Source organism: Hemitrygon akajei, chromosome 2, assembly GCF_048418815.1.
Source record: "Hemitrygon akajei chromosome 2, sHemAka1.3, whole genome shotgun sequence".
NCBI lineage: Eukaryota > Metazoa > Chordata > Chondrichthyes > Myliobatiformes > Dasyatidae > Hemitrygon > Hemitrygon akajei.
Genome location: NC_133125.1, coordinates 170,396,004 through 170,423,618, shown reverse-complemented (window position 1 = coordinate 170,423,618; position 27,615 = coordinate 170,396,004). Strand labels below are relative to the sequence as shown.

The following is a 27,615-nucleotide window of genomic DNA, read 5'->3' as shown; positions in this document are numbered from 1 at the left end:
CCTGTCTGCCATACGTCACTCAACACCGCCCGCAGGCCTCAGCTGCCCAACACCCGATTGGATAGTGCCGCTACAGGATGACGTCACGATACTCGCTGCCGCGGTGAGAGCCGGCGTTTTCGCTCGATCCCGCCCATTTCGGTGATGTCATGTTAACACCCCGCCCCTTTTCATGACGATAGGAATCGCCCCGCCTCTCCATTGCCCCTTCTGCGCGCTCCCTTCGGTGTGGGCCACACCCCTTTCACAGAATTAATGCCCGGCGGGCGCGATACAGGCCCCGCCTCCCTCACCACACGTGACTCCCGTGATTTGCGAGAAGCACGTGACCCAGCTCCCTACTGTCTGCTCCCCCCACCCACCGATGACCCTCACGGCTGAGAAAGGGAATCACACATATTCACATGAAATGGACGCGGACTTCCCCCAATGAATGGGAATCAAAAATGCTAAAAGGTCATAAGTTTTGAGGAAGAGGGGAGAGGTTTAAACGGAACCAGCGAACAACCACTGTCGCAGGGAAAGTGGGCATGCATGGAGTTAGCTTCCAAAGTGCTTGAGGCAGGTATAAAACAACACTGGACAGCTACGTGGTTAGGAAGGGCTTATAGAGGGAAACGTAGGCAAAAGCGACCAGCCTAGATGGACATTTTCAAAGAACAAACACAAGGAAATCTTCAGATGCTGGAAATTCAAGCAACACACACAAAATGCTGGTGGAACACAGCAGGCCAGGCAGCATCTATAGGGAGAAGCACTGTCGACGTTTCGGGCCGAGACCCTTCGTCAGGACTAACCGAAAGGAAAGATAGTAAGAAATTTGAAAGTAGTGGGGGGAGGGCGAAATGCGAAATGATAGGAGAAGACCGGAGGGGGTGGGATGAAGCTAAGAGCTGGAAAGGTGATTGGCGAAAGTGATACAGAGCTGGAGAAGGGAAAGGATCATGGGACGGGAGGCCTCAGGAGAAAGAAAGGGGGCGGAGCATCAGAGGGAGATGGAGAACAGGCAAACAACTAAATATGTCAGGGATGGGGTAAGGAGGGGCATTAACGGAAGTTAGAGAAGTCAGTGTTCATGCCATCAGGTTGGAGGCTACCCAGCCAGTATATAAGGTGTTGTTCCTGAGGTTGGAGCCTTGTGCTTTGGCTCTTGGCAGGGTCATCCTCACCCTAAAGGCCAGATTAAGTGGTCCACCGGTCCTCCAGGTTCAGGAGTTCAGCTCAGGGCGAACAACCCTGACTGTTCGAGAAAGGAATTGTTACAAAAACAGCAATGAAGAATCCTTCTATCTCTGTGTGCCACTGGGGACCCTGAACCACTCCTGGGGCACAACAGAGAAGATGGCCAAGGGCAGAGAGAGATGGAGGACCTTCATTGCTGCCCTAAATGCCAGCCCACGATAACCAAGCTCCTGTTTAGTTGCAGTCAGATGTCTCTCCTCTTTTCAGGATCAGAATCATTATCACTGACGTAAGATGTAAACTCTGTTGCCATGCAGCAGCAGTACAGTACAAAAACATAAAATTACCACCAGTTACAAAATTAAATAAATAGTGCAAAAATGAGGGATAATGGGGGTAGAACATGGACTGTTCAGAAATCTGAGGGCAAAGGGGTAGAACCGGTTCCAAAATCATTGAGTGTGGGTCTTCGGTCTCCTGTACCTCCTCTCTGGTGATAGTGTGACGCGTGGCCAGGTGGTTAAGGCTTTGGGCTGGTGATCTGAAGGTCGAGTCTCAGCCGAGGCGGTGTGTGTGTCCTTGAGCAAGACACTGCTCCTGCACGTTTATAGCCTAGTGGCAGCAGTTGGTGCAGTATAGACAAGACAAAGTTAGTGTTGGGTGAGGGACTGTACACAAAGTCTCTCATTATGAAGGCCAATTTGTCTTAACTGGCTGTGTTCGTCACTAAATTGAACCTATTAAAGACTGTTTCTCAACTGAATTAGGACACAAGGTGACAACACCCCCCCCTCCCCCCCGGGAGATGTAAAAGGTTGAGAACACATTACCAGCAGTCTATAGAAGAGCAGCTTCTATCCTTAGACTCAGCTATCTCCATCACAGATACAACCCTAAACAAGATAAAATCTGCAGATGCTGGAAATCCAAGCAATACACACAAAATGCTGGAGGAGCCCAGCAAGCCAGGCAGCATCTGTGGAAAAGAGTCAACAGTCGACGTTTCGGGCCATGACCCTTCAGCAGGTCTCTTTTCCATATTCCTCCAACATTTTGTGTGTACTGTAGAGATACGACCTTCCTCCCCGTGAAGGACACCTTCAAGAGGCAAGAAATCTGTAATCTTGACAGGCACGCCATTCATTTAACTGCCAGATTTTCCAGGCAAATTTCAACACCTTTATCGAACCCAGACCAAAATATAAAACTTCTGGCTCTTAGCAGAGAGTAGGGGAGAAGTCAGTGATAATGCCTTTTAACACAGGGAGTGGTAAGCGCGTGGAATACATTGCCAGGAGAGGTGCAAATATATTAGGGGCATTTCAGGGACTCCCATTATTGTGACATCAGGAAAGCGCCCCACCCCCGCCATGACATTCCAATTCACCCCGCCCCTTCTTTGACAGTCTGTCAACCCCGACTGCGAGCTCTCGGCCACGTCCCTTCCCCTAAAGGTCCCGAAGGGTCTGTACTGTGCTCTACTGTTCTATGTATCGTTAATATCGATAACACAGGAACAATAAACTATAAATAGGGTCTGACCAATATGAATTCGAACCAACTTTACACAGGCAGTTTCCAATGTCTGTTTCTCCATTTGAAAATAATTTCCAACACATAAACGCAATTGTTCTTTTTCCCCTTCTTTGACCATTCTGTATTACATGACTGATTGCATATCACACACAAGTGCTTTTTTTTCCACAGTGAATGAACACTCGCTCATTTCCTGGACTCTCTGATATAAATCATCTGCTGCGTTCTGTCCTCAGACCTACTTGCCTTTTCTGCCTCTATTCGTTAATTGATGGAAAGATCTCTTAAAATCTGGCATTGTACAAGAATGTTTTAAGTTATTACGATATTTTTGGGTTTCATTATCCTTTGCAGTGACTTTCACTTTGTCATTTTACTGGTACAATGTACTTTCAATAATTCGCTCCTTTTGAGTTCTCTGTGTGTTTTCCTGAATACTTCCAATAGTTGAAGACTGTTCTCCCCTTCCACCCCCACCCATAATTGCTGCTACTTGGGCCTCATCTTGATTGCATTGACAGCTTAAAATTCATCTGCTCTGGTTTCCATAATTTGCGTGTGTTTATTTGTTCAGGAACAGCTTCTTTCTCTCTGCAATAAGATTCCAAAATGGACACTATCCATCAACACTATCCCACTTTTTATTAATATATCTATTATTTCTGTTTTCATTATTTTTAATCTATTCAATATACATATACACATTTACTGTAATTGATTTTTTTTCTTTCTTTATTATCATGTATTGCATTGAACTGCTGCTTTCAAGCTGACAAATTTCATGACACCTGATTCTGAAATTATACACAGGATTGTGTCAACGTAGGACTGAAACAGGGTCTGATTGAACACACTGGCAATCCTTTTTCCCCCATAGATGCCAATCATAGAATAATACAGCACAGTACAGGCCCTTCAGCCCACTATGCTGTGCTGACCCTTAAACCCTGCCTCCCATATAACCCCCCACCTTAAATTCCTCCATATACCTGTCTAGTAGTCTCTTAAATTTCACTAGTGTATCTGCCTCCACCACTGACTCAGGCAGTGCATTCCACACACCAACTACTCTCTGAGTGAAAAACCTTCCTCTAATATCCCCCTTGAACTTCCCTCCCCTTACCTTAAAGCCATGTCCTCTTGTATTGAGCTGTAGTGCCCTGGGGAAGAGGCGCTTGCTGTCCACTCTATCTATTCCTCATAATATCTTGTACACCTCTATTATGTCTCCTCTCATCCTCCTTCTCTCCAGAGAGTAAAGCCCTAGCTCCCTTAATCTCTGATCATAATCCATACTCTCTAAACCAGGCAGCATCCTAGTAAATCTCCTCTGTAAACTTTCCAATGCTTCCACATCCTTCTTATAGTGAGGCGACCAGAACTGGACACAATACTCCAAGTGTGGCCGAATCAGAGTTTTATTGAGCTGCATCATTACATCGCGTCTCTTAAACTCTATCCATCGACTTATGAAAGCTAAAACTCCATAAGCTTTCTTAACTACCCTGTGAGGCAACTTTCAGGGATCTGTGGACATGTACCCCCAGATCCCTCTGCTCCTCCACACTTCCTGCCATTTACCTTGTACTCTGCCTTGGAGTTTGTCCTTCCAAAGTGTACCACCTCACACTTCACCTCACACCTCACATCATCATACTGTGTTCTCCCAGTAGGATATCTGTTGCCTCAGTTTCCAGCCTTGTGGCACCTTGTCCATTTTTGCTGACCTTGCTAGGCAGAAGGGCAATTCAAAAGCCAAGGCAATCAAAGCAACTCAGCAGTGGGATTGGAGATATTGCAGACACTGGAATCTTGAGCAAAAGGCAAGACACTGGAGAGACTCAGGCAGGTGAGGTGGCATCTGTAGAAGGAAATGGGCAGTTGACATTTCATGTTGAGATCCTGAACGAGTAGAGGGGAGATAGCCAGCATGTAGAGGCGGAAAGAATTGGCAAATAATAGAAGAGCAGGAGAGATCTTCCCTCAGTGCTGCTTTCTAACACTGTCCCCTGAGATTCTTACATAAACAAAAATAAATTATCATAGATATATCATATGCATTTATAATTACCTATCAAAATCAATGATCATACATATATGTATTTACAAATACTATAGCAGAAATCTTATTTGGCGCATGGCCAAGTGGTTAAGGCATTGGTCTAGTGATCTGAAGGTCTCTGGTTCGAGCCTCAGCTAAGGCAGCGTGTTGTGTCCTTGAGCAAGGCACTTAACCACACATTGCTCTGCGACGACACCGGTGCCAAGCTGTATCGGCCCTTGCCCTTCCCTTGGACAACATCGGTCTCGTGGAGAGGGGAGACTTGCAGCATGGGCAACTGCTGGTCTTCCATACAACCTGCCCAGGCTTGCACCCTGGAAACTTTACAAGGGGCAAATCCATGGTCTCGCAAGACTAACGGATGCCTATTATGTATATATTTAATCTTATTTACTCAAATTCAAGTTTGTTGCCGTCTGACTGTGCATATGTGTATACAACAATTGAAACTCATAGTGGACCCAAAATACAGATAACACATAAAACAGAATGTTACCACAGGTAAGCTAATGAAATACCATTCCACGTGCATGTAAAGCGCTCAGCACAGATAAACAGTAAACAGGACTGTAAAACAGCTCGCTCTCTTAGTAGCAAGAGCTGGGTGGTGGCAGAGGGTATTCATTGGTCTCACAGCCCAGGGGGAAGAAGCTGTTAGTCTGGCAGTCCCAGTCCTGTATCTCCTTCCTGATGATAGTAGGTCAAAGAGATTGTGAAATGGGTGGTAGGGATCCTTAACAATGCTTTCGGGCCTATAGTGTACAATGCGCCCAGTAAACATCACAAATAGCGGGGAGGGGTCCCCTTGTGATCCTCTCGGTGGTTTTTACAATGTTCTATAGGAGGGGCTCCCAAGCTTTTATTTATGCCATGGACCCCGACTATTAACCGAGGAGTCGGTGGACCCCCAGGCTGGGAATCCTGTTCTATAGGGTCTTTTGGTCCGATGCCTCACTGCTTCCACACCACACAATGATGCAGTCAGACAGGACACTACCGATGGTGCCTTCTGATTAGAATGGTGCGGACTCCGGTCTTGCATGCCTCAGTCTCCTCAGGAACTGTAGCCGCTGCTGTGCCTTCTTGACTAGCAAGGAGGCGTTGTGGGCCCAGGCTAGATCATCCGCTACGTGCACACCAAGAAACTTCGTGCTCTTCTCTCTTTCCACAGCAGAGCCATTGATATGCAATGGGGAGCGGTCAACAGGCAAGGTGCCATGCAAGCTTAAATTTGACCTGCATCCGCTTCTATAATTTGCATGTTTTTTTGAAATTATACACAAAATTGAATAAACATAAGACCAAAACAGGATCTCAATCCAAAGCATTGGCAATTCTTTTTTCCCCATAGATCCTGATCATCACATTGTTACCCCCAACAGATTGTCTGTTGCTCCAATTTCCAACAACCGCAGTCACTCAGGTCTCTTAAATGAAAGAAATTCTAAGCAGTTTTTCTTCAAATTATTTCCTGATGGAGGGCTTCAGAATTATTATTATGAGGACGGGAGAGCCTGTTTATGGGTGATACAATTATGTGAGATTCCAGGTAATCCAAAAATAAGTGTATCTACAAATGTGTTTTTTCTTATAAACGCTGCTTTTCTGAAGCTATGTGCCTGTGATTAGGGTTTTTTTCATTGCACTCGCTGATACAATAAACTCGACTTTGATTTTGGTATTAGAAATCTCAGCTAGCGCTCAAATCGGTGACCATACGTCGCCTCACCCAACATGGCTGGCGAATGGTGACATGACGTCCGCCGCCCTTCTTTGCCGGAAGTGGGCTAACCGGTGCCGGTCTCTAGGGCGACTCGGTGTCCGAGCTACTTGTAATTTTAACCCGAGACAGGATGGGGTTGTGGGTGAATCTTTAATTGAATGAGGCTTATTTTTTTTAAGCACTTGATTTTGAAGTAAACCATTAGCGGGGTAGTCGGTCTTTTGTCTGTGGGCGGTGGAGCCGCCCAGAGAGGGGCAGCGGGTCGCAGCCCGGACCCGGGGTGACTCCGGGCCGCAGTTCACTGGGATTTTAATCATCTGTGCAGCCGCTGGCCGAGCCAAACCCGATCAACCCTGCATGCATCTTATGCGCGCCCGTCTTTGATCGCTGCCTTTTGTTGCTGAGATTGTCCAGCATGGAGTTCCCGTTTGATATTAACCCCCTCTTCCCCGAGAGGATCTCGGTGCTGGATCACCACCTTCAGCCCGGCCGCAAGAGCAGCTCCAGCAAGTAAGTGTTACCGTCCGGGGCTCTCTCTCCCTACCCGGGTATCTCCCCCATACGTCCACCCTTCTGATCCTCTGCCTACCCGGCGCTCTGAAGCGCTTCTTGCTCCCTCTTCCCCGCCCAGCAACCGGTGCCTCTGCCTTCCTCTCCCCCTTCTCTGCCGGACTTTATCCTTCCCCACCTTACGCCTAAAACCACTGTCAACCACCCTTCTTCCCGACCTTACCTTTGACCCCTCTCCACCCTCCCTATCCCTTCCTTGAAGACCACCCCTCCCCCAATCCGGTCCCACCTCCGCCCTCTGAATGTGACCTCTGTCTCATATAACTGCATGGTTCATTGACTATGTGAATGTTGGAATTGGGCAGAGGTGCTCTCAATACCCTAGTGAAAGAAGGATTTACTTCAGAACTTGTAAAACTGGAGAAGGAACAAAAGGAGATGGGGAGAGGGTGTGGATTCCCAGAAAAATTATTTCGGAAGCTAGATATCTTCACCACAAATCCCAGCAGACATTGGAACTTTCCTTTTATTGCTGGGGTCAGATGTTTGAAAGATTATTTGCTCTTCACCAGACTGAGAATGAGAAACACAATTGATTTCTGATGTGTGTACTGTATTCTTTGTAGGCACTACCTGTTTTTATAGCAAATTCCCCATTGTTAATGATTGGCCTCTTTTACAACATTAAATAACATATTTAATAGAAAATGTATTCAGTTATTTCAACAATTGGCCAGTGCTTCTATTTGTACACAGGACAATCCCATTTTTATTTAAAAAAATCACACCAGCTAAGCCATTCCCACTTGTGCACTGGGCTTAGTGAGGTGCTGCTCCCTCTTTATCAACAGCCTGGCTGTAGTGTTCCTTTAGGCTTGTTCTCAGTTGGTTTTGCAGGCAAAAGTGGACGATTGATGGGTGATTGTGACAGCAGAAGTGTGGGAAATTGAGGCTCTTGGAGTATCTCTAAGTTCCCATCAGCTGTGCTGGGCGAGCATCCCATTAAGCTTCTGTTCGGCCCGCCATGGTGAGATTTTAGTGGAGACCCTGGTACCCTGTAACCAGATCCACAGGTTTGAAGAGTTTGAGGCGATCTGGTATGTCAACAAAGACTATTAGCAAATTTCTACAGATGTACCATTGGAGAGACTCTGACTGGTGTGAACGCTCCCGTGCACAAGATGGAAAGACTCAGCCATCTCCATCACGGGTACAACCCTTTCCACCATCAAGAACATCGTCCAAAGGTGTTGCTTCAAGAAGGCTGCATCCATCAGTGAGGACCCTCACCATCCAGGACATACCTTCTTCTCATTGCTACCATCAGGGAGGAGTCTGAAGCCACATACTCAACATTTTAGGAACAGCTTCTTCCCCTTTGCTGTCAGACTTCAAAATGGTCCATGAACACCGCCTTGCCATTCCTCTTTTGCACTAATTATTTATTTTTTATTGTCACGTATTGCAATTATTTTTGTATCTTACGCTGTACTGCTGCCTTAAAGCAAACAATTTCACAGCACATGTCAGCGACAATAAACCGGATTCTGTTCTTTCAAGTAATCGGGCTGACAGCTGCGGCTAGAAGAGCTGAGGAGCTGCCAGCTTCGTGACTTTTAAGGATGCCATCGCAGATCTGTGCCAGTAAGCATGCCTGCATTCTGGTTCACACTACCTCCCCAGGCCAATATGAACCGGGCACAGACGCAGTTAAATTTTGGCAGACCTTAACCTTGGAAAGTCGGCACAATTTGACCAAGACTCCACCGCCTTGGAAAATCTTGGGCACGCGGTATCATAACGGCTAGCATAGTGTTGTCACTGCTGTCTACAAGATGTTTGTATGATCTCTCAGTGACTGTGTGAGTTTCCTCCCACATTGCAAAGACGTCAAGAAGGGTTAGTGAGTGGTGGCCATGTTAGTGAGCCCCTCCCCCAGTCCATCCTCGGACTGTGTCGGTCATTGACGCAAATGACACATTACAACGTACGTGTGACAAACAGTTCATCTGTAATTTGCACCTCTGAAGCTTGTCTAGTTGCTGATGGATTTGGCCAAGGGTTCAGTCCTTTTCTTAGGCAGGCACTCAGGATTGAGGGTGACTGACTTCCATTCTTGGTTCTTTGGAGGTGAGCCAGCCCAGTGCTGGATCCACAAATTCAGCCACATGAGACAGGTGGACGGCTTGGGAGCTGGTGCTCTCCTCCTGCTCTTTATGTCTCAGCGTCAAACTCAGCTCCGACCCATCCCAGATGCTTCTCTGCTTTGAGAGATTGTAGAGGTTGTGGCAAGGCAAGGGTTAAGATAACGTGCATGCAAGGGTTAGTTTACAGACAGCATGCAGTCAACTGGGGACATCACTGGAGAAATCATTGAGAGCATAGCTCCCCTCTGTAGGGCATGGGGCCAGAGATATCTGGCATTCTGAGATAAGGAGGCAACAAAGGGTGACCCTGACTATTGGCCTGTTTACTAATTCTGAGATAACATTGTCCTTTAATGGATTCTGTATTAATAAGTGTATTGTTGTATTGTGATTGATAATGCATTAAGGAATTTGAGCATTCACAAAGTGTCCAATATTCAACTAGTCAATTTCTGTACAAAAATGTAATTTCTTTGTTCAGACTTCCAAACAGTTGCATGACAGGGACCATGTGCTCCTTTTGCACAGTTAAAGTGAGATCGAGGAACGAGTGCAAGTTGTCAGATGACTAGATCATAGGCCAGGAATTCTCCAAGAGTCGGTGAGGATGTTGCATGTTTTCCAAGGAGGCCCCGGAGAGCATCTTTTCCTCTCTGCACTGACAGAAATCTTCCTGTGATGAGTGCAGAATGGAGTGACTTTGGAATCTGATGTTGGTCGTGCATTCGCCTGCCGATGAGACCTGCGAGGTGTAAGGTCGTGTGGCGTGTCACCCTGGGAGAGTCTGTTTGGTTCAGTTATCCTTTCAATGGAGTTGGAGGGTCTGGCAGAGATGGCTGTGGTGTTGGCTCTCCTTAGTGTGCCTGCCGCAGGTAGTTCAGTGGTCCTGAATTATCCAGGAGACTGGGGGGCACCGTAGCCCAGTAACCCGTGAGCGCAGTGCACCAAACAAGTCAAACAGGAGAGTGGGCCCCACAGTGACACAGCTAGTAGAACCTCTGCCTCACAGCCCCGATGACTGCGGTTCAATCTGATGCATGTTTGTTCTATCACCATATGGGTTTAAAGAGACACAGCAAGCCCACGCTGCCCACTTTCACCCGTGTGACCAATTAACCCATGAACCCGTACATCTTCGGAGAACCCATAGGAAGCTCATGGGGTTACGGGGACAACGTACAACACTCGTTATGAGCAGAACCCGGGTCTCTGGTGTCGCAGTAGCACCATGCTGACCCCTACACTACTGTGCCACCCCCCAGTTCCCTTCTACATCCCAAAGCTTTGTCCACTGTAAAATTGCTCCTTGTGCTTGTGTTTGGGTGAGAGGTAGAACCTGGTATTGGTAATGTGGGGTGAATAGAGTTGTCCAAGTGTAAGGGTTTCAGTGGGTTAGATTACTCTGAGAGAGGCTGTCCTGCCTGACTCCAAGCTTGACTGTCGTTGATTAGGATCACACCAGATCTTTGTGTAGCTCTGCTGGATCTAATTGTAGATTTCCTCCTCCGACCCTGTTGCCCTCATTTTATCAAAGGCCTACTCCTGATTCAGGTGGATGAAGTAGATGTCAGCACTGTGACCCCTCTTCCCCCCCCCCACCCAACGCCTGCCCCTCCCTCCTCAGTGCCTGCCCCCAGCCTGTAGAGAGGTGACCATATCACTGAACAGCATCAGCTTCTCCGATCTGGCCAGTGCAGCTCTGAGCCTGTTGGAATGTCACCGTCAAAGTTTCTGTGCAAATCTCTCAGTGGAGTGGTGATGTTTTAACCAGGACGTATTCCAAATATTTTTAAGTGATGATATCAAATTTAATTAACTGAACTGAAATCCCTCAGCTTCTGTGGTGGGATTTGAACGCGTGTCTCTGGATCATTACTCGATTAAATTAACCGATACACTACCTTTCCCTTCATTATATCTCTATTAAAGTTCTTCTTGGAAAAGAAACGAGTCACTTCAGTGACAGACTGGATCTAGGTTGGCTTGCAGAGGGCCGTGACTGAGTAGCAGAGTGAGGTAAAGGTATAGACAGGGAAACGAGATGATTGACTGAAGGAGGCTGCACCCATCTTACTGTTGTCAGCACGGATACAGGCCCTTCAGCCCAACAAGTCCATACTGAGCACGGTGCCCACCCAGAAGGTCTCCATCAAATGTTTCTTAAATTATCCTGTTGTACCTGCCTCAACCCTTTCCTCTGGTAGCCCGTTCCATATACTCACCACCCCCTGTGTGGTGGTAGCCCGTTCCGTACACTCACCACCCCCTGTGTGGAAAGAGTTGGCCCTCAGGTTCCTTTAAATCGTTCCCTCTCACTTTTAAACCTATGCCTCTCCAAATTTTAAACATTTCTAAATATGAGGTTGCTCGTCGTTCTCCTATGTTTCAAGGAATAAAGACCGAGTGTGCCTGGCAGTCCTCTTCCTATAACTCAGGTCCTCTTGTCCCAGTAACATCCTCGTGCAGTACTGTGCAATAGTCTTAGGCAGATGTACAATACGTATATAGCTAGGGAATCTGAGACTTCTGTACAGTACTGTACTTGTCAATGTGCAGCGGAGAGTGAGTTTATAAATCTGGTGGGAGCAGAGGATGTTGGGAATGGCGAGGGCGGAGCGCCGCTGGAGGGGTGTGGGACAGGTGGCGGAGAAGGAGTGCCAGGGGCAGGGGCTGGCACAGAGCAGACACACCCAGCCCTGAGACACCAGGCAAAGTGATCTGATTCCAAACAAATGGTTTGTTGATCATTACAGAATGTCTCTGGTGCTTCCTGCTCCCTCCCATCTTCCTTTCCCTCTCCCTGCCCACTTCCCACTCTCAGTCCCCAATAGAGACCCATATCAGAATCAGGTTTATCATCACTCACCTTTGTCATGAATTATTTTTTTGTGGCAGCAGTACAATGGAATACATAAAATGACTACAGTACTCTGCAAATGTCTAAAGCACCCTAGCTATATATGTGTGTGTAAGAGTTCTGCACAGTACTGTGAATCTTTCTGCACTCTTTTCAGTTTAACTATGATGACTAAAGTTGTACACAGTACTCTAAGTGCAGTCACAATAATAACTTGTACAACTGCAACATACTATTCCAACTCCTATACACTACTGACAGCTATACTCATTGCCCTGACTGTTGAAGGCCACTGAACTAAATACCTTTTTCACCATCCTGTCTAACTGTGCCACCGCTCTCAATGAGCAATCTCTAGTGCCCCATCATTCATAGTATGTCCTAAACTGGTTGGAATCTCCAAAGTTCATCACCTCACACTTTATTAAAACCTAGTTGCCACTTCTCGGCCCACTTCCCTAACTGATCAAGATCCCCCTGTAACCTACGATAACCTCTGTCACTGTCAATAGCAAGATGTCCTGATTTTGTTTCATCTGCAAACTTACTAATCAAGCCTTGTGCGTTTGCATCCAAATCATTTATATAGTCAACAATAAATAGTTTTCAGCTCTCGTTACTTATGACAAGTGGCTTTGTATAATAGAAAATCAGGATTTGGACTGTTCTTATAGCAACGTGGTGAATGTGGAACTTCGTATGGACTGCTTTTTTGGATTTTTGTTATCTGTATGTGATATTGCTTTGCACCTTAGTCCCTGAAGAAAGTTGTTTTGTTTAGCTGTATACATGTGTACAGTTGAATGACAGAGAAGTGTAACTGTGGGCGGGAGCCTGGTCTGGTGAGCCCCTCTGAGTCACAGACAGGCAGTGAGAACAGCTCAGGCTTGGAACTGGACGTCTCTGAAAAAAGCCATTGCTTCATACGAATGGAACTCTGTTGAATACCTCTGCCGGTCTTTGCATCTCACAGATTCCCAGGCAGGAAGTCCTATGACTCATGAACCTGCATTCAGATCATGCTGGGTTGCGGGGAAGAGGAGGAAGTGCTGAACTTGTGAGATGAGGTCACAATTAACGCTCCCATGTCTTCCCCGCTCAAGCTCTGTTAATGGTGATGCTGAAGACTCAGTTGGTTATGGGTTTAAGCTGTCTTCTGGAAGACCGAACACCAACAGAGTCGCAGGATCTTACAGCGGCCTTTCAGCCCCTTTACTCCATTATGATATCTCATTTTATTCTCCCTACATTGTCATCACCTTCCCAAGATTCTGCCACTGGTATAATATACAGTGACCAATTAATCTATCGTCCTGTATATCTTTGGAACAGTGGAAGACACAGGATCACCTGGGGAAACCCAGTCACAGACAGATTGAGCAAACTCCAGACAGTCAGGCATGGATGAGTTGTGCCAAAGGACATCCATCCCTGCTAAAGATGCTATTTTTGTTTTGTGCTGAGAATCAGGTTTAATATTGAAGGATGTCCATTTAGAACAGAGATGCAGAGAAATTTCTTCAGTCAGAGGGTAGTAAATCTGTGGAATTTGTTGGCACGAGCGGCTGTGGAGGCCAAGTCATTGGGTGCATAAGGCAGAGATAGATAGGTTCTTGATTAGCCAGGGCATCAAGGGGTATCGGGAGAAGGCAGGGGAGTTGGGATGACTGGAAGAATTGGATCAGCCCATGATTGAATGGCAGAGCAGACTCGATGGGCTGAATGGCCTACTTCTGCTTCTATATCTTATGGTCTAAATGTGCCGTGAAGTTTGTTGTTTTGCAGCAGCAGTACAGTGCGAATACCCTTACAGGCTGAGTTACCCTTTATCCAAAGTGCTTGGGGTCAGAAGTGTTGCGGTTTCATATTCTTTCGGGTTTTGGAATATCTGAGCTGGCTTCTCTCTTAGGCTCCTGAAGCCTTCCCTATGAGCTGCAAGGCAGAACAGGTTTGAGATCAGAGTTTTCCTTCTCCTAGATGAGCTGCCAACCACAACTGACAAACCCCATCTGCCCGAAGCGACTGGTTTTAAGGCACCAGTAACCTGCCTTTGCCCCTTCTCCTGTCAGTGGAAATGGTTCTGCCAGGCTTAGTAGCTAAGCCACACGTGAAGGCCAGGAGCTGGACTTGGCTGTCTGAGGCTATTTGAGATGCAGACCATTTAGGAGTATTTAATAGGTAGTGGGAGCTTGTCCCCATTACCACGCCGGTTATAACAACCTTCAGGCGGTGAGTCGCAGTCCGTTGCTCTGCAGTAGACGTACGAATGCGGACTCTGGCATCCATATGTGGATATGGGCAAACCTGGAAATGGTTCTCATGGTAGTGAGAAGTGGAAGCAGGCTGTTTGTGCCTTGATTGGGGCCTCTCCGCTGCTGGCCACAAACACCAGGCTGTGAGTGCAGCTGCAGCACTGGACTGACCTTGGGATTTTCCACTCTGTGCGTGCGTGCCTCCTTCTAACTGAAACCTCGGATCTATTACTGAACATGACAGGCATCCTGCCCTGTTAAATGTGACTCAGGCTTCAGGATATGAAGGGAATAGTGTCACAATCCCACAGAGGATTCATACTGCCATCTCGCCTCTCAACACGTGCAAGGATTAGATTTTAAAGAGTAGCTGTGTTTGTCACGTGTACATGGAGAAGTGAGGATGGTGCTGGGGGCGGCCCCTCAAATGTTGCCGTGCTTCCGGCAACAACTTACCCTTCCCCCAGCTCACTAGCCCTAACTGTACGGATTTTGGAATGTGGGAGGAAACCGGAGCATCCAGAGGAAATGTACAAACTCCTTACAGACGGCGTTAGGAATTGAACCCCAAATGGTGATTACTGGTGCTGCAAAGCGATTGTGCCGCCCAGGCTTGGTCCCCTCATCAGCAGTGCGTGATTTAAAAAATCTCTTGCCTCTTATAATACTGCTGTCATGGATATATATTGGATATTGTGCTTCCTCCACTGTAGTTTCACTTGAAAAATCCCTCACTGGTTATGAGTCGGCCTGAGATGAATGCAAACATTTTTATTTCTCGCCCATCCATGTACTGAATGTTGCAAGTAAAGTGTCTATTAGTCTGCTCTACTTGAGTAAGAGAAGTCCTAGTAATCAGCATTCAGCAATGTTGGAGCAAAGTTTTCCCAAATGTGAATATAAGGAGTCAAAGATATAAATATCACCAATCTGGGATGAACTGGTTTTTATAAGGCTTCTCCCAGTTAAGTGTGTTGGAAGGTATCTGGGGTGTAATGCAACACCAGGTCCAAGCGTTAATTCCCATTCCGACATGTCGGTCTATGGCCTCCTCCGCTGGCACGATGAAGCCACTCTCAGGTTGGCGGAGCAACCCCTCTTATTCCATCTGTGTATCTTCTAATCTGATGGCATAAACATCAATTTCTCCAAATTCTGGCAATGTCTCCCCTCTCCCCTTTTTATTCCCCACTCTGGCTTGCCTCCTACCTTTTCCCTTCACCTCTCCTGCCTAACACCTCCCTCAGGTGCCCCTCCTTCCCTTTCTCCCATGGTCCTTACCTTTCTCCTCTCCAATCAGATTTTTTTTCTTCTTCCATTTTCCACCTATCATTTCCCAGCTTCTTACTTCATCCCCTCTCCCTCACCCACCTTCCCCCTCACCTGGTTTTGCCAATCACACCAAATGATACTCTTTCCTCTCGCCTACCTTATTCTGGCTTATTCCCCCTTCCCTAGTCCTGATGAAAGGGCTTGGCCCAAAATGTCAACTGTTCATTCCCCTCCATTCGTGCTTCCTGACCCACTGAGTTCCTCCAGTATTTTGTGCGTGTTATTGTAGATTGCTGCCTGTTTCTCGGGGGTGGAGATGGTTTCCATCACGGAAATCCTCCATCCCCCCTCGTTGCCCTGACAACTGTGCTTCAGTTGTTGCTGCCCTCAAAAACGAGGATTGAACTGCCCTAATCTCCACCCAAACAGCGAGTGAGCGGCACAGGACCTCAATTGTTGCTGCTCGTGACCTCATCCGACAGCTGCTGCTCATTAATACGTGGCTGATTCCTCAAGTTACTGAATTACTTTTGACATTGGTTTTCCACTGCGCTTTTTCTCATGTGCTTCCAGTTTAGACTTGCTACCCTTTGCATTCTTCCCTCCACCCCTGCTCAGCTGGAAGCTGCTAAACCCTGCGACCCACTCTTGTGCAGTGATGCAGAGTTTCGACCCAAAACGTACATTATCCTCCATAGATGCTGCCTGACCTGCTCAGTTTTCCAGAGGTTTGTTGTTTGCTCCAGACTACGCTCCTGCAGAGTCTTGTGTCTCCACCCCACAGTGCCCTTTGTAACTGACTGTATCTCTGTTAATCCTTAACACAGATGGCATCACAGGTGTTATCATTTCAGAGGATCTGTCCTGGGCCCAGCGCACAAGTGCAATTATAAGAAAAGCATGGCAGTTTGTGAAGATTGGCATGATATCCAAAATTTTGAGGAACTTGTATAGCTGTGTAGTGGAGAGTATACTGTATGGAAATGACTACAAACACTAGTGGATGTGGCCAAGTCCATCACGAGTAAAGTCCTCCCCATCACTGATGCTCTCTTGCTGCTGCAAACAAGAAGAAGGTACAGGAGCATCAGGACCCACACCACCAGGTTCAAAAACAGTTATTACCCCTCTCGAACCAGAGGGATAACTTCGCTCAACTTCACTTGCCCTGTCACTGAACTGTTCCCACAACCTATGGACTCATCTTCAAGGACACTTCATGTCATGTTCTTGATATTTATTGCTTGTTTGTTTGTTTATTTATTGTTTTTCTTTTGTATTTGACAGTTATCTTATGCACATTGGTTGTTTGTCTGTCCTGTTGCGTGCAGTCTTTCATTGATTCTACTGTGTTTCTTGGATTTACTGTCAATGCCCACACAAAAATGAATCTCAGGATAGTATATGGTTACATGTTTGTACTTCGATAATAAATTTATTTTGAACTTTGAATCCAGGTCTGGTACACACTCACTTCTGACCTGATGTTGTATAGATAGATACTTTATTCATCCCAAAAGAAATTACAGTGTCACAGTCACATTACACGGTGCACAGATATACAAATATTAGAAGAGAAGTAAGAAAGAATAAAAATAAGTTGCCTCAAGCAGTCTAACAGAAGGGGGGGGGAGGGGGTCATCACTTCCCCGGCTATATGTTGACTCATTATAGAGCCACGTCTTAATAAGCTGGTAAGGAAGGCGGGCTCTGTCGTGGGCAAAGTACTGGAGAGTTTAACATCGGTAGCTGAGCGAAGGGCGCTGAGTAGGCTACTGTCAATTATGGATAACTCTGAACATCCTCTACATAGCACCATCCAGAGACAGAGAAGCAGTTTCAGCGACAGGTTACTATCGATGCAATGCTCCTCAGACAGGATGAAGAGGTCAATACTCCCCAATGCCATTAGGCTTTACAATTCTACCGCCAGGACTTAAGAACTTTTTAAAAGCTATTATTAATGCTTTTTGAGATAGTGATTTAGATGCATATCATATTTTTTATTTTTTTGCTACAACAAGTGTATGGGACATTGGAAAAATAGTTGAATTTCCCCATGGGGATGAATAAAGTATCTATCTATCTATCTATCTAATGGTCGAGGGTAAGAATGATGTCAGGTTGTTACGAAAGTGCTCCTCTGTTCAGCCAAGGCAATGTCAATGCCATTTTGTTGCCCCGTCCCTTATTACCATTTGCAAATGTGTCTGTGCTGATGTTAATCAGACTCTCTTGTTCTGTCACTCATTAACTCCACCCCAGTTACTAGTTAAATATGTAGTCCCATAAACACATGAACAAAGAGTAAACGCAGGACGTTTGTCTCCTCTAGCCTTCTCTGCTGGTAATGGATCACTGCTGATCTGGTTGTCAACTGGCCATTACCCTCCACAGATGCTGCCTGACCTACTGAGTTCCTTCAGTAATGTGTTATTTTGTTATCTGATGGTAACTTCAACTCCACATTCCCACCTGCCCAGCAAGGAGCAATGTAACTCGCCACATGCATTCACATGTATCAGGAATTTCCTGTGGTGTGTTGGCATGAGTTCTTCATTGGCCGAGAAGCTGAAGGAGCTGGACTGGCTGCTGCCTGCGTCAGAGAAGAGTCGATGTGCGAAGGCAGTGATCGTCTTAGTTGCTTTTCCTGCGATCACAACTCCCTGTGGACGCTGGGGGTGCTGCATGGCCGTGGTCGTGTTGGGAGCTAGGCCTCAAGCCGTGGTGTTGCCTGTTTATACTCGTCAGGAGAGAGGTATCGAAGTTGATGCTGTCCACCAGAGCCGATGTGACACAGTGTCCAGCTGGAGTCAGTGCTGCCACTAGTGTTCACTCAGCAGAATACAAGTTGTATTGTGTTTGACTGCAGACTGCTGCAATATTCATGGACTCCGGGACTTGAATGATTTTTTTTGTGTGTGACTGTATTATACTGATATCTTGTATGTGCTATGTGTACCTGTATTCATGTGTGATTGAATGACAATTAAATTTGAACTTACAACTTACAATTATGAACAAGGAAGAATTATGAAATTAGAACTATGGCTATGGAATAAAATGCAAAATTAATATCAACATCTATTTACAATGTAAACAACATTTTAAAGTTTGGCTTAGTGTTTACAGTGCAGTGCATTGACTGAGGGAATAGAGGGGATAGCTAAATGAGATTAATTGCCTGGGAGGAAGAAACTTTTACAATTGCATGACATTTTTGTTTTAATATGGTAACCTTGGATCTTTCAGCTTAAAAAAATCTATCTAAACTTTAAACATATTCAAAGACTTTTCCTCAACCACTTTGTGGCAGAGCATCCCAAAGAGGTAAAACTCTTTGGGAGAGAGTCAGCACAGTAGCAAAGCGGCTGGCATAATCTTTACAGCACTAGCAGTCAAGGTTCAATTCTTGCTGCTTTCTAAGGAAACCACAAACAAGAGAAAATCTGCAGATGCTGGAAATCTTAGCAACACACAGAAAATGCTGGAGGATCTCAGCAGGCCAGGCAGCATCTGTGGGGGGGAAAAACATACATGGATACTGCCTGGCCTGCTGAGTTTCTCCAGCATCTTGTGTGTGTTGCTCTCTGTAAGGAGTTTGCATGTTCTCCCTGTGATCACATGGGTTTCCTCCCATATTCCAAAAATGTACGGCTAGGGTTGGTAAGTTCTAGGTGTTGGCGTTGGATGGGCTGCCCTCAGCACATCCTCGAGCGGTGTTGGTCCTTGACACAAATAGTACATTTCACTGTATGTGTGAGAAATAAGGCAAATTTTTATAAAGATCTTAAATCTTTAAATTAAACAATCAGCTCATTTGTCCTAAACAATGAACTCCAACTCTAAATTCTCCCATAATAATCTCTCTCTATCCACCACATTAACATATATCAGGGTCTCAATACTTCAATCAGGGATCATTTTACTATTTTAAACTCCAGTCTGTCTAACTTTCCTCATGAACATGTCTAACTAATCCAGTGATTTTTTTTTTTTCCAGAGCTGTTTCTAATGCATCCTTTTTAACAAAGTAGATGAACATAGTACTCTAGGTACATTCACACGTATCCTGTATTGATGCTTCACCCTACTCCATAGGGATTTTTATAACTGACCATATCTGTATTAATCGAGGGCCCTCATGCTTTCACTCAAAAACCACAGTTGTTGAGTTACTGATGTTTGGCATGCCATAAACCCTCTGATGTGGTGTTAATTATGATGGTTTCCAGCTTAATTGCAGTGCAAGTTAGAAAGTATTGTTGATGATAAAGCAGAATGCCAGCTTCAGGGAGCAGAAAGGGAGTGGCGGTGTTGAGAAAATCAGGTTGATTGTAATGACATTAGTCATGAACCTTGTTGTTATGTGGCGGCGTTAGAATGCACGCAGTACACGTTACAATTAAAAAGCATAGGTGTGCAAAAGAGGAATGGCGAATTAGAGTTCATGGACTGTTCCGAAATCTGATTATGGAGGGGAAGAAGCAGTTCCTGAAACACTGAGTCTTCCGGCTCCAGTACTTGCTCTCCGATGTTGGTAAAGAGAAGTGGGTATGTGACGAATGGTGGGGGGGGTTTCCTTCCTGATGCGATGCCTCAAGGAGGTGGCACCCCTATTGAAGATGTCTTCGATGGTGGGCAGGGTTGTTCCTGCAGTGGAGCAGGCTGAGTTACAGACCTCTGCAGTCACTTGTGATCCCATGCATTGAGGCCTCCATACTAGACGGTGATGTAACCAGCTAGAGTGCTCCCCATGGTCAATCTGTAGAAATTTGCTGGAGTCTTTGGTGACATATCTTGGAGTTTGGGGTCCTGTCATCAGCTACTTCAGGGGTCGATGGGAAGTCTGGAGACTGGAGGCCTGGAGACCCTGAGACTTGTTCTGGACCATAAACCACTAGGAGAAGAATTAGGCCATTCGGCCCATCAAGTCTGCTCCACCATTCCATCATGGTTGATTTATTATCCCTCTGAACCCCATTCTCCCACCTTCCCCATCCCCTGTAGCCTTTGATGCCCTGACTAACTAAGAACCTATCGGCCACTACATTAACTATACTCAATAACTTGGACTCCACAGCTGTCCATGGCAAGGAATTCTACAGATTCACCACCGCATGGCTAAAGAAATGTCTTCTTATTTCTGTTCTAAAGAATTTCCCTCTGTTCTGATGCTGTACCCTCTGGTCCTAGATTCTCCTACCATAAGAAATATCCTGTCCACATCCACTCTCTCTAGGCCTTTTTATGTTCGATAGATTTCCATGAAACTACCCCCATTTCTTCTAAACTCCAGTGATCACAGGCCCAGAGCTATCAAACAATCCTCAGACATTAACACTTACAGTCCTGGAATCATTCTCGTGACCCTCCTCTGGACCCTCTCCAATGCCAGCACATCTTGTGTTACATAAGGGGCCCAAGACTGCTCACAATCCTGCAATCTGATCAGTGCCTTATAAAGCCTCAGCATTACATTCTTGCTCGTATATTCTAATCCATTTGAAATGAATGCTAAAATTGTTTTTGCATTCTTTACCACTGACTCAACTTGCAAGTTAACCTTTTGCGAATCCTGCACAAGGACCCCCAAGTCCCTTTAGACCTCTGATTTTAAAAAAAAAATTCTCCCCTTTTAATATATAGTCTATGCCTTTATTCCTTCTACCAAAGGCAATGACCATAAACTTCCCTACACTATGTTTTCCATCTGTCACTTCCTTGCCGATTCTCCCAATCTGTCTAAATCCCGCTACATGTTCCCTGCTTCCTCAACACTACCTGCCCCTCCACCTGTCTATAAATTTGGCCACAAAGCAATGAATTCATTCATCCAAATCATTGACATATAACATGAAAAGAAGCAGTCCCAATATGGACTGCACTTTGTGTATTTGATCACTTTTGGGCCCCTTATCTAAGAAAAGATGTGCTGGCATTGGAGAGGGTCCGGAGGAGTTTCATTCCTGGAATCATTCTTGCGGAAGGGTTAATGTACGAGGGGCGTTTGATTGCTCTGGAGTGTAGAGGAATGAGGAGGATCTCACTGAAATTGATTGAATATTGAAAGGTCTGTATAGAGTGGATGTGGAGATGATGTTTCCTATAGTGGGTGAGGCTACAAGGGGTGCAGCCTCAGAATAGAGGGACATTCATTTAGAAAAGAGATGAGGAGGAATTTCTTTAGCCAGAGGGTAGGGAATCTGGAATTCATTGTTACAGGCAGCTGTGGAGTCCAAGTCATTGGGCATATTTAAAGTGGAGTTTGATAAGTTTTTGATTAGTCAGGGTGTCAAAGGTTATTGGAGAAGGCAGGAGAATGGGTTTGAGAGGGATTAACAAATCAGCCGTGATTGAATGGTGGAGCAGAATCAAGAGGTTGAATGGCCTAATTCTTCTCCTATGTTTTATGGTCTATAACATAGCATCATGTTATCAGCATTTACAAGAAAAACATAAGCTAAACATAAACTATGCATGACTTTTACAAGAACATAATTAGAACAAAATACAACAGAAGTCTATTTTAGTGCAAAGTGGTTGTAGTGTTACTAAACTGTAGTGATTTGGGTTTTACCAGTTGAGTGGTAATTGAACATGGTGGTGGTGTGAAATTTCAGGCTTCTATACCTCATGCCCAATGGTGGCTGTGAGAAGAAGGCATGGCCCAGCTGGTGGGCACCGTTGATGATGGATGGTGCGTCTTGAAGCAGCGCCTCCTGTAGGTGGTGGGGAGGGATGTACCGACTACTCTGCAGATTCTTCCATTCCTGTGTATTCAACTTTAACCACAATTACCTCCGCAGTTCAAAGAGGTGCATAACAACATCTCAAGGACATTTGGCGAAAGCTCTCCAGAAGTACTGCCAATAACTACAAAATTCTCATCCTTCGCGCCTTTATTGAAAACTTCTGCACCCTCATGTTGCCTTTGATATCCGCTCCGTATGGAAGCTGATCCCACGTCACTGCTCCAAGAATGATGGTGATACACTCTTCTGTCTCCACAGGGCCACTCTTGAGAACCAGCTTGCTGTGGTGTTGGACAAGATGGGGGAGGCTTCAGCCAAGGTAAAATTGGCCGTGAGTTGCTGGGTGTTCTATCATTTTCATTTCAGAGGATATAACCTCTACCCATACTGTAATAAAGCAATTAGAATTTAAGACTCATTACAGCAGAGGAGACCATCATGCTCCCCCCCCCACCCCCCAACCCTGTACCAGAGCAATGTTGTAACTTTGACTTTTCTTCCTTTTCTTATAAAACTGTTTGCATCATATCTGATTCCTCTTTGAAGCCCACTATGGAACCCACCTACACATAGTCTTACAGGCTAGATGCAGATCCTCTGGCCCACCGACTGTACCAGCTCTCAAGCACCCATTTAGATTTAGCCTGTCTTATTCTCCCCTTATTTTTATCAGCTCTCCCCTGGATTCTACTACCCACCTACACATTAGAGGCAATTTACAGTGGGCTAATTAATCTACTGACCCACACGTCCTTGGCACATGGGAGGATACTGGGGTGTCCAGGGGAAGTCCATGCGGTCACAGGGAGAACATACACACTCCATACAGAAAGTTCAGGATTCAAGCCAGATCACCCCTGGAGTGTAGGGTCGCGGCTCTGTTAGCTGTGTCACTCTCCTGTCCTTCAGCAGTGCACTCCAGATTCGAACCATGTGCTCAAAGTCAAGCTTATCGTCAAAGTACTGTATGTATATGTTCCAGGCATTTACAGGAAAATAAAGAAATACAGTAGAATTTTTGAAAAACTGTACATAAACAAAGATTGACAAATAACCAACTTGCAAAAGAAACCAAATCGTGCAAGTAAATAAAAAAGTACAGAGAACGAGTTGCAAGAAGTCATTGAGAGTGAGTCTGTAGATTGTAGAATCAGTTTAGGGTTGTGTTGCATTGGTTACCCATGCTGGTTCAAGAGTCTGATGGCTGTGTAGCGTAAAAAGTATTTATTCATTCCACTGTCAATTCTTTTTCCTTTTATACCCATGATCTGTAGTTCTCAAGCCCTTCCACCAAGTGTGTCTGCTGTTCCCTGTTCCTACTGTATCCAGACCCCTTATCACTTCATACACATGCATCAAATCTCCCCTCTGCATCTCCAAGGGAAGCAGTCTATGTACAAGTTGTAGAGGCTTTCTGTGCAGTACTGGCTGTCCAGCTATTGGAAGGATGTATTAAGCTGGCTATGGTGTCGATAAGATTCACGGGGATGTTACCAGAATTGCAGAGCTTGAGTTACAAGGAGAGTCTGGATAGGCTGTGACTTTTTACTCCTGAGGTGTAAGGAGTAAATGGGTTACTGTAAGGAGGTTTATAATTTCATAAGGGGTGTAGACAAGGTAGATGGTCACTATTTCCCAGGATTCGGGAGTCTGAACCTAGAGGGCATAGAGAAACCCTGCCTGAGGATTGAGAGTGGAGTGGGATTCTGCAATCCTGATCATTCCCCGTGCTCCCGTGGCCTGTGACTAGTTGCTTGCACACTGGAGTGGCCCTGTCTTTTTCACAGTCTTGTTCTGTTGCAGGCCCAGCAGCTGTCCGCACCCATCACCAATGCCTCGCGGATGCAGATGAACCGGCATCGTCTCTACATCCTGAAGGACACCGTCGCTAACCAGTAAGTGCGAAGCCTGGTGTCCCCTTGTCCCCACACAGCCGTCCGAGTAGGAGAAGTTTTGATTTCAGCAGCTTCCTCACAATGAATCCAGTGCGTAGTGGGTTCAGGTGGGAAACATTTGGGATTTAGGAACCTAACTGGACAAATTAGATTTTTATTGTCCCCCTGCCTATCTCCTCACTCTGAGGCAGTTCTGTCATCCAGTTACCTTACGAGCATAACTTCTCCCCAAGTGACTCCCATCGCAACCTTCCCTATAAGATTCTGAAACAGTGAACGATCTGCTGGAGGAACTCAGCAAGTCAGGCAGCATCAGTGGGAGGAAAGGCATTGTCAATACTTCAGGTCGAAGTTTAGCATGATGCAGCATCTTGGGACATTTAGGTTAATTTCTTTAAGCATGAGGTATGTTGTACATGTCTGTCTCTGACTGTTAACTGATGGTTCACTCTCTCCACAGTGGGAAGGGAGCTGCTATTGGTTTCCTGAAAGTTGGAAACAAAAAACTCTTTGTTCTGGTGAGTTGTGCGTTAGTTTTCTTGATTTTCCTTTAAAAGCCAAACTCCCAAAGTTTTGGTGGTGTGTGATCTCCATATTTATTTAAAGATAGAGTGCACAACAGGCTCTTCCAGACCTTCTGGCGTGCTGCCCAGCAACCTACCTATTTAACCCTAAGCTAATCACGGGGCAATTTAAAATGACCATTTACCCTATTAACTGTTATACCTTTGGACTGTGGGAGGAAATGGGGGAAACCTGTGTGTACACGAGAAGGAACGTACAAACTTACTTACAGGGGGTGCTGTAATAACCGGAAACCTTGGATGAATTATGAGGTCCAGTCCCTTTTGAAGGCTAGAGCTGCGGCTTCTAGGTCCGGAGATACCAGTCGCTAAATGGAATCCAGGCGTGAACTCCGGAAAGCCATTAAGGGCGCCAAGAGGCAATTCTCCGGGCCTGTGCAAGCTGGAGTGTTTGCTGACATCTTCAACTGCTCCCTGCTTCAGTCTAAGGTCCCCTCGTGTTTTAAGAAGGCAGCGATAATCCCGGTGCCGAAGAAAATCAAGATGGAATGCCTGAATGACTACCGACCTGTAGCTCTAACATCAATTGCTATGAAGTGCTTTGTGCGATTGGTTATGGCACACATCAACCATAATCTATCGGTCAACCTCGACACTTTGCAATTCGCCTACCGGAGCAACAGTCAAAGGCAGATGCCATCACTCTGGCACTACGTTCCTCCTTAGAACACCTGGAGAATAAAGACGCATATGTAAGGCTCCTTTTCGTTGACTACAGCTCTGCCTTTAATACCATCATTCCAAATAAACTGATTCCTAAGCTCCAGAACTGGGGTCTTAGCACTCAGATCTGCAGCTGGATCTTCAACTTCCTCACAGACAGGACCCAGGCTGTAAAAATAGGGGACAAGCTCTCCTCTATAATCACTCTGAGCACCGGTGCCCCACAAGGCTATGTACTCAGCCCCCTGCTGTACTCACTGTACGCCCATGATTGTGTAGCCAAGTTTCCATCAAACTCAATATATAAGTTTGCTGATGACAGACCGCATCTTGGGGAATGATGAGTCTGAATACAGAGAGGAAATTAAGAACCTGGTGGCATAGTGCGAAGACAATAACTTATCCCTCAACGTCAGCAAAGACGAAGGAATTGGTTGTTGACTTCAGAAGGAGTAGCGGACCGCATGACCCCATCTGCATCGGTGGTGGAACAGGTCAAAAGCTTTAAGTTCCTCGGGGTCAATATCACAAATGACCTGACTTGGCCTAACCAAGCAGAGTCCACTGCCAAGAAGGCCCACCAGCGCCTTTACTTCCTGAGAAAGCTGAAGAAATTTGGCCTGTCTCCTAAAACCCTCACTAATTTTTATAGGTGCACTGTAGAAAGCATTCTTCTAGGGTGCATCACAACCTGGTATGGAAGTTGTCCTGTCCCAAGACCGGAAGAAGCTGCAAGATTGTGAACCTAGCCCAGCACATCACACAAACCAATCTTCCATCCTTCGACTCACTTTACACCACATGCTGTCGGAGCAGTGCTGACAGGATAATCAAGGGTAAGTCCCACCCAGCCAACACACTTTTTGTCCCACTTCCCTCCAGGAGAAGGTTCAGGAGCATGAAGATTCATACGGCCAGATTTGGGAACAGCTTCTTTCCAACTGTGATAAGACTGCTGAACAGATCCTGACCCGGATCTGGGCCGTACCTTCCAAATATCTGGACCTGACCCTTTTCTATTTTCTATTTATGATTTATAATTAAAATTTTAATTATATTTACTTTGATTTGTACTTCAGGGAGTGCGAAGCGCAGGAACAAATATCACTGTGGTGATTGTACGCTCTGGTATCAGTTGTTTGGTGACAATAAAGTATTTGTTTGTTTTGTTTGTTAATAGCACTGCACTAACCACTAATCTACTGTGGCACTCCAATTATATGTTGCCTTGCAAGACCAGAATAGAAAGGATCGTTAACTGATCTGTTGTACACCGACACTGAAACCGTTACAAGGTGTTGGAGGACTCACCTGCACTCAGCTCTAATATTTCCTTCTGTGTATTTTCTCATTCCTTAGACCATAATACATAGTAGGAGAATTAGGCCATTCAGCCCATCGTGTCTGCTCCGCCATTCCATCATGGCTGATCCTGGATCCCACTCGACCCCGTACACCTGCCTTCTCTCCATATCCTTTGATGCCCTGACTGGTCAATTTCTGCCTTAAATATATGCACAGACTTGGCCTCCACCACAGTCCACAGCAGAGCATTCAACAGATTCACTACTCTCTGGCTAAAAGAATTCCTCCCTACCTCTGTTCTAAAGGGTCGCCCCTCAATTTTGCGGCTGTGCCCTCTAGTTCTGGATACCCCCACCATAGGAAATATGCTTCTTTATACATTACAAAAGCCCCTGCTCCCAGCGGAACCAGCTACCATTTCTTTATCATCGAAACAAAACACTGAAAACTTGCATAGACCCAGCAGTTGAGGCAGCATCTGTGAAGATCATAACGGAGTTTATATCTTCATATGAAATGTCAGCTTGGTTTCTCTCCACTGATGCTTCCTAACTTGGGTTTTTCTTCCCAGCATTTTCTGATTTTATCTCAGATTTCTGTCATCCACTGTTGTTCATTTTCCTTGAACAGCCGATAATGATGAACTCTTGATCTACCATGTCATGGTCCTTGTACTTGTTCTGTGCTCTGCACTTTCTCCGTACCTTTAATTCTTTTAGTTGTATTTCCGTAATTTTCCTTTTGTATTGCCCTGATGTATCTGTGCATGGAATAATCTGTCTGAATGCATACAAGCAAAAGCTTTTCATTGTATCTCGATGGCCTGATTGATGAAAGCCCATGAGCCACACGTTGCCTTCACCCTGTCTACC

General features: G+C 45.7%; 1 protein-coding gene across 3 annotated transcripts in view; it reads left to right on the top strand.

Annotated features, from left to right (window-relative positions):
* The first annotated feature begins 6,568 nt into the window (after positions 1 to 6,568).
* Positions 6,569 to 27,615, top strand: part of atat1 (alpha tubulin acetyltransferase 1) — a 59,991-nt gene continuing 38,944 nt past the window's right edge. For all 3 annotated transcript variants that reach the window (XM_073032274.1, XM_073032266.1, XM_073032282.1), the window contains exons 1-4: positions 6,569 to 7,013; positions 22,555 to 22,615; positions 24,100 to 24,191; positions 24,652 to 24,709. In XM_073032274.1, the coding sequence (XP_072888375.1) occupies positions 6,919 to 7,013; positions 22,555 to 22,615; positions 24,100 to 24,191; positions 24,652 to 24,709 (306 nt within the window). In that variant the 5' untranslated portion in view covers positions 6,569 to 6,918. The remainder of the gene's footprint in view (positions 7,014 to 22,554; positions 22,616 to 24,099; positions 24,192 to 24,651; positions 24,710 to 27,615) is intronic.